The 7,477-nt window shown below is 37.6% G+C and overlaps 1 protein-coding gene across 13 annotated transcripts; it reads right to left on the reverse strand.

Moving 5' to 3' along the window:
* Nucleotides 1–1,522: 1,522 nt before the first annotated feature.
* LOC145041462 (isoamylase 3, chloroplastic-like) lies at nt 1,523–6,853 on the reverse strand. 13 transcript variants are annotated; one of them, XM_078989603.1, is made up of 16 exons: nt 6,259–6,853; nt 6,036–6,178; nt 5,738–5,870; nt 5,552–5,656; nt 5,368–5,450; nt 5,020–5,067; nt 4,669–4,749; nt 4,357–4,394; nt 4,226–4,279; nt 3,830–4,140; nt 3,473–3,743; nt 2,895–3,038; nt 2,478–2,753; nt 2,315–2,405; nt 1,945–2,001; nt 1,523–1,708 (listed from the first exon to the last, which is right to left on the reverse strand). In XM_078989603.1, exons 4-8 carry the CDS (start codon nt 5,582–5,584, stop codon nt 4,385–4,387), a joined length of 255 nt encoding a protein of 84 aa, XP_078845729.1. In that variant the 5' UTR covers nt 5,585–5,656; nt 5,738–5,870; nt 6,036–6,178; nt 6,259–6,853; the 3' UTR covers nt 1,523–1,708; nt 1,945–2,001; nt 2,315–2,405; nt 2,478–2,753; nt 2,895–3,038; nt 3,473–3,743; nt 3,830–4,140; nt 4,226–4,279; nt 4,357–4,384. The 13 variants fall into 13 exon arrangements, 12 of the variants coding, with proteins under 12 accessions (XP_078845729.1, XP_078845737.1, XP_078845751.1 ...); XM_078989611.1 differs by having other exon boundaries at nt 3,830–3,869; nt 3,975–4,279; XM_078989625.1 differs by having other exon boundaries at nt 3,830–4,279; nt 5,026–5,067.
* Between the last annotated feature and the right edge of the window lie 624 nt (nt 6,854–7,477).

The raw sequence follows: 7,477 nt of genomic DNA on the forward strand, positions 1-7,477 counted from the left end.
GTTGAGTTTTGATGATTTCCGTGATCAATAAGCGATTGTGCTGGCTCCTTGGCACTTTCAAAAGTGTCAGGTTTTGAAGCTAACACACTTGACTGAATTTGGGGTGACAGTCTCCAAATATATCGCTCTATTTTCTTGCTCTCGAGGCAATCATATCTGGGCAAAGGATTGACATCTCGCAGAATCTATTGGTATAAGTTGCTATGTCGGTACCAATCATTCCCAGAGTCCAAAGTTTGTGCTCGAGTTTTTGAATCTCTCCTCATGGACAGTATTCCCTCATCATCATGATTTTCAAGCTTTCCCAGCTTATCGAGTTTGCCACTATCAGGGTAAGTACCTTAACGTGGCCATTCCACCAAGTTAAAGCCCTATCAAAAAATGTGTAAGTTGCAAACTTGACTTTGCTGTGCTCGGGGCAGGAGCAGATTTCAAATACTGATTCCGTTCTTTCAATCCACTGCCTTAAAACCATCACATCCCCCGTTCATTAAACATCCTGGGCTTAGCATTCGTAAAGTCTTTATAGGTGCACTCCCAGGGTTGCCCATGACTATCTCCATGGTTGGAAGGATGTATGCCAATTCCTGAACCAGTAGTAACAGGGGTATTGATCTGTGACATGGCAGTTGCCACAGCTGCAGTGACTGCTGCTTGGAACATGATAGCATCAAATTGAGGAGGTGGAGGTGGTGGTGTCGGTGTTTCGTTGTTAGGGTTACGCCTGCGATTCCTGCGTGGCGGCATCTTTAACTATACGTTTAAAAGATGACGATATGGATAAGAATAAATGAATAGTGAATGTGTCTCATGAACTAAATTGCTATAGTTCAACAACAGATGATAGTATGAGTCTCACAGATAGAAGAGCGAAGGTTATTCGTAAATCCGAATATATGAACAAGCGTATGGTTTTTCCATAATATTTTAGAGATTGAACGCAATACTCAACGTAGTAGTAATAGCGTACGAATTATATTAATATGATAGATGATACAATGATCACGAAAATTTGACCCTTAAAAGGGTCTCCGATTACAAGAATTTAAAGGAAGTAAAAACTTTTAGCCGAAGTCCTATCTTATAACAAAATTTGAGGTTTTCGCAAGTACTACTTGCGACGTGTGTTGCCACTACTAGAAAAACAGCATTTTACGACGCTCATTGCGCGTCGTAAAAGGCTCAGACGACGCGCAAATGTGCGTCAAGGAAGGCCCTGTCATAAAGAGAGACGACGCGCAGTTATGACACGCAATGCGTATCAAGGAAGGCCCTGTCATAAAGGAAGACGTTACGCATTTGCATGTCGTAACCTTACGACACGCGTGTTTATGACACGCAATCCGTATCAAGGAAGCCCCTGTCATAAAGAAAGACGACACACAGTTTTGCGTGTCATAACTTTAAATGTTTTTAAAATTATATTTTTTTGATAGATTTACTAATTTTCAAATTAAATTACACATTAAAAGTCTCATAATACAAAATAAAATACATCAAGCAATAAAGATAATTCATTGCACTAATATGTCAAATACAAATAATCATTCCAATAGCAAGTAAATGTAACACATTGCTAATATTGCATAATATTTATTATAGGAAACAAAACATGTACAACATTAAAAGAAACCCATGACTAAATTCTCCTTTGACAAGAAGCACAGAGGAATGTTGGAACAGCAAGAAGCACATTGTTGCACGGTGCCTGTAGAAAACCATGGCAGACATAAAGACATGAGGATGAGCTTTGTTGCTACTTTTATAAAAACTGAAGTTATTCTATAGGTTATAAGATATAGTATAAATTTTTAACTTTTAAGCCTTCTATAGCTATAGAATAGAATTTGGAATCATTAAGAATACAATGAGGACTTTGTTGTTGGAAGAAGCCTAACCATTGCATAACATGTTGACTCAAAAAGGAAAATGTGGCAACTTTACCTGTACAAAGTTGGAGACAGAAAGAAGTGGCTTCTCTCCAATCTTCTGATTTCTAGCCTGAAAATTAACAAAGAATTTAGCAACTTGTAAGGAATCCTAGTACGACACTAAGTTAAGAACTTAAAAATTTAATTAAGATAACATGCAAATAATGAGAGCAGAATACCTAATAATGAAAATACACTTGTGTGCAAAACAAGAGCATAATCAACCTAATTTATCATGTCATCGAGATAAGACTAGAGAAAAGAACTAACGAAAGTACCCTTCTATGCAAAACAAGAGCAGAATTAACCTAATTTGTCACGTGTCACGGAGATAAAACTAGAGAGAAGAAATGACGAAAATAGCAAGAGGCTGAAAATCTGACCTTACAAAGAGAAGCCCTGCAGTAAGAACCAATCCTCCAACAAGCCATGAAACTTGTTCATTAATGGTTGTTGGAAGAGTTGTAAGAAGTTCTGAAACAAATGGCTCATTAGGTTTGGGAATCACAATTGAATTAAAGAATGTATAAAAATTAAAGAACTCGCCTAATAGAAAAGTAGGGTTCACATGTCAGATTGATGTTAAAGAAGATTAGGGTTCACATGTCTGAATGTTGCTTCTATATATGAATAACTGAAGCAGAAGATGAGTCACAGGTACCATGGAAGTTAAGTTCTACAAAGTGACCACCTCCTTCGCCTCTCGCCAGTCTTCCCGGATTCACACACATACAGTTCACTTCATCACCTCCTTCACTTGTGTGTGAGGTCTGAAGGAACAATGAGAATGTCTGGAACCTTTACAATATTCCTGTAAGTAATCTGCACCAAGCAGTGGGAGAAAAGGTTTGAATTGGATACACAATTATTTTGAATTGTATACAAGTTTCGATCTATCATATGAAGTATGAACAATATGAAAAATAGGAAATGGAAGTTCGAAATCCTAACCAAAAATCCTACATATAATATTATGTCCTCCTGGTGCTTGTCCTCCTGACAACACAACTCCTATGTTCAAGGCCGATCCTGATTCATTAGATTCACCTGGCACCAATATTGCTGATGGTTGCCCAAACAGGGATGGGAAAAGTTTTGCAATTTCATCTGAAAGCATTACAACAAGCACAAATGAAGTCATAATCCTTCATCTTTACATTCAATCTATGCAGGTGATCAGATGTGTTTTCCAATTCTTTTATTTGATTTTGGATTATAAAAAACAAATCTCCGATTTGTTTTAGTACTGGTTCGTTTTTATAGGGGTTTCACTAGGTCTTTATGGTAAGCAGTTAACTTTAAAACTCAAAATGCAAAATTCGATCATAAAACCTAATTAACATCTACATACAACGTAATCAATTAACATAGCTAGAAAATACTTAAATTTTTATTTATCCAATGCAGCAGTGACTGAATTAGAAAGATTATTATCAATCCATCATTAAAAAAGCTATGATCAGTTGTGATCTTAGCATAAATAGTTTTGCTCTTACAGGGGTCGTAAATTCACTTCAGTATCAATATGAAGTGAGAAATACCTGGATTTCTGGCAGCAGAGCTAGCGGGACCATCGACGATTTTGAAGGGGCTTCTAGAGCAAGCGACAAGCCCACAGGAGTGGGTACAGAGGATAAAAGCTGTTGTCACAAACGTAAAAATATTAAATTAAGAAAAAAGAAAAAAGAAAAATATTACTTGAATTTTGAAAACATCCCTGCGTTGACTCAGCAGATGGAATAAATCATCATAAGTCCTGTTTAAAGCTTCTTTCTTGATCTCGGGGTGCTCCGACTCAATGAAAGGCCCTAACTATTAATAAGTTAAATACAATGATTGTTAGTTTAGAGTGGTTTTGATTTTTGAATAGTTACAGGGTTAAAATTGTAAATTCTCACCAGTATAAGCAACTGAAGTTGTCAGTCGTGGTGTAAGGGCCTGAAGCAATAATTTGCTCAAAGATGAGATGTACGTAATCAGAGAGAAACCAGATAGTATACTTAAAGGGGTACTTTAGTAAAATGAAGAACAAGCTTTACACACCAATGATAAATCTGATGTTATATCAGATAAATCAACAGGCTTGTTATCTTCATCCACAACTTTTGAGGAATATTTTCATCATCAGGGACTGATAACGGTACATAATCAACAATTTTTGTTGCAATTAAATAGTGCCCACTTGGATTATGTCCTTCAATACCTACCACTGTCGAATTATGTTTATGTTAAATGTTTTTTTTGGTCAGTTTCCATTTTTTTAACTATCTACATGGCCTGGGAAAAGGGAAAACCAGTCCAGTTTCTGTAGGTCAAGGCACACACGTTGACCTCCAGAATGCTCAACACTGTTCAAACAATTAACAAAGGATAACAGTAAGGGCAAAGATGTATGAAAAGACCATAAAGATTCAACAAATATTACCTGCTTTGAAGCATGATTGGTTTTTCCTTTAAACGCATCTGACATCGATTCAGTCCGCACAAAAGAAAAAAAATAGTATTAAGTTCCATAAACAAACAGTTAAATATACATCAAATCCAATGTGGTAGAGAAAATAAAGAGGAGATGAAAGGACAAGTGAAGTGGTAGAGAAAATAAAGTTGTGAAGTGGTAGTTAAGTTTTTTTTATGAGATGGAATTCATATTTGAAATGACCTAATTACGAAAATGCCCTTAGGATTTAAGTTTTTTTAAGAGATGGAATTCATATTTGTTATGTGAGTAGTAACTTACTTCTGATGAAACACCGTGGGTCCCGTATTTGTCATCCCAATACATGGTGCTGATTCTGTATAGTTGTTGTATGTTAAGCACCTGCATAAATGACAAAAATGCACAATCTTGAATATAATAAAAGAGAAAAACGGAAATAAAATATTAACTGTCAAAATTCTAACTAAGCAGACTCCTTTTGTAACATGAATCTAAGCAGCCGCCTTTTATAACAACTAGAAAAACGTCTTCCTAAATACTAACTGTTAAAATAACTCTGAGATGCTTGGATCCAAGAAATTGTTATCTGGTTCCAAATCAGTTGATTGTCTTCAAGGAACTGATAAATAAAGAGGAGGAAGATGAATTTACCACAACCTGAGAAGTTCAATAGTTACTCCCATCCAGCATGTAATATACCTATAATAATATACATGTAATAAGTAAATAGATACACAACAACATTAATAAAACTTAAATTTTGGCTTTATAGAAATCAACTTCAAATGAAGAATGATATGCTTATGTAATGAGGTTCAAGTGATATTATGGACAAGCCTTGAAAATTTTCATATAATTCATGTTTCATGGTTAGTTGGTTACATGTTCCATTGAATTTGGAATGAATAACAAATGTTATAAAAAGATGGAAAACCCAAATTCTCTCGGCCAAATAAATTAATTATGATAAACTTAAAAATTATGTTAAGGATGTAATACCTTGTTATACCAAAGAATGATGTGGTGTAAGGGTATTTATCATCAACTTCATTTGTACGGTTGTAAACAACATCCATGATTACCTGTACAGTTGAAATTCCTACATAATCTACAAAAAGTACTTACAACACTAATGACCTAATTAAATATATAATCAAGCTTCATTACAAGAAAATTCAAAAACCTCGATTCCTGCAAGGTGAAAATCTTTAACCATTCCTTGAACTCCAAACAAGCATTGATACGTCCACCACCACTCGCATAACAGTATACCCCACCTTGATGAACACTGAATAAAACTAAAATAATCATCTTACCCTTATTCCAAAACACAAATTTCTGATAACATAAATGCTACAATAACGATTACCTGATTAGTAGGACTCGAGAGGGGATGAAAACAATCGATAATCGAAAGATTAATCGACCATCAGTGCTCGTTGAATTGTCGATGACGTTCCATTCTGCCGAGTGCCGACTATCATCTCCTTTGCATTTGGGGCCTGATTCATGAATGGAGTATTAAAAAAATGGGCCCTTTACATAGGCCCATCTTGCCCATGTTTACGAACGGCCTTGTTCATACTAGAACCGCAGGAATAACATAGCCAAAGAAAGCACACCACTTTATCAGTCAAAATCGTGTGTTTTAAGAGACGAAAACGTACCGAATTCAAACTTGGTGGTAGGGTTTGCGAACAAGATCGAGTTGCTGGAGATTCTCCAAGGAATTTCAAACAGGAATAACACAACTAAAGAAAGCACACCACTTCCGGAATTTCATGAGATCGAATGTCAAAGTTCTTGAGCACTTTTGTGGAAATAAATAAGAAAAATTCATATTAATTCATATAAAAATGGTGAAAGACAAAAAATGATGAGTTCATAAACCTGAATAAAAATGATCGACGACGTATGGTGTTTTCAGGGCCCCACCCACCTATTCATCCTCTCCGAATAAGAGTTGAACCCGAAATCCACTTTCACTCAACCTGAAATCGGCTCCTTCAAAGGCATCGGTGGGAGGTACATGTTTTCCCTAGATACTGAACTCCCACCGGATTTCTTCCCAGACTTCTTGTTCTTCCGTGCGTCGACTTTCTTCTCTGTGCCACTCCGATAACGCAGACCTACCTGCGAGAGTCGGTCCACGAAAATTTCAGTCTCGGGTGATTTGGAGGTGGGACCATCGGTAGAGGAAGAATCATCGAGTGTTGCTTTCATTTTGAAGGAGAAGGTTAGGGGCAGCGGTGTGTGGGATCTGAGTGGGGACAGAGAGCTGTAAATGGTGATGATGGATGAAGTGTTGGTCGATATGGCCGGTACATCATCGTCGTGCGGGCCTGAAGAGTCGGTGTGGGTTGGAGGTAGTGGAGGTGGGTGAGGGGCGGAGACGAAGGAGAGAAGATATTAGAGAAGAGATCGAAACGAATGTAGAAGAAAACAGCGGGGTCTAACATTTTTGGGGATTTCTAAAATTTTTGGGGATTTCATTTTCCCTCTAAAGGAGAGACACGCGTTTCCTTAAAAATATAAAATGACATTCATAGTCAACGCACATTTTAGATAAAGTGCCCTCCATGTTTTTAGTTTTTTTACATGAGACACTAATTTAAGGGCACGCAATAATGCATGACCTAAATCCTTAAATTTTTTGAAGAGATTACACTTTTTTAATGTCACTCTCTTTTGCGTAACATAAATCAATGAGCGTCGTGGTTTGCGCGTCGTAAAAGGGTCTTTTTCTTGTAGTGTGCGCTTGGAGCTCGACTCAGCATCCGATTGCTTCGAGTCCATAAGACGCCTATCGAAGGCGGCTTGTTGTTCCCTCAATTCTGCGAGGGCTGCATTCGTTTGTGCTTGGAATGCTTCGGCGCGAAGGTGGATGTCATTCTGCAACCTATCCAGACGGCGGATATCGGCCGTGTGGACTTGTACTTCCACGTTGACTTCTCGGATTCGGTTTGCTTGAACCCCCGATTGGTAGGACTGGTTGGCCAGCTTACCTACCATCGTCGGAAGTGCTCGGTCGGCTGAACCTCCGTCCCTGATGTCGTAGAAGTCTCGACACATACCGTAGGGAGAGCGTATCCCTTGTTGTTGGCTCCAG

The sequence above is a fragment of the Lactuca saligna genome, chromosome 1, assembly GCF_052625555.1.
Source record: "Lactuca saligna cultivar CGN05327 chromosome 1, ASM5262555v1, whole genome shotgun sequence".
Taxonomy (NCBI): domain Eukaryota; kingdom Viridiplantae; phylum Streptophyta; class Magnoliopsida; order Asterales; family Asteraceae; genus Lactuca; species Lactuca saligna.

Excerpts from the sequence above, each read along its gene's own strand:
- LOC145041462 (XM_078989562.1), bottom strand. The coding sequence starts at position 5,584 with ATGGTTAAAGATTTTCACCTTGCAGGAATCGAG. Across the intron at positions 5,068-5,367 it reads TCATTCTTTGGTATAACAAG|GTATATTACATGCTGGATGG; the intron begins GTATTACATCCT and ends ATATTATTATAG. Across the intron at positions 4,750-5,019 it reads ATTGAACTTCTCAGGTTGTG|GTGCTTAACATACAACAACT; the intron begins GTAAATTCATCT and ends TCATTTATGCAG.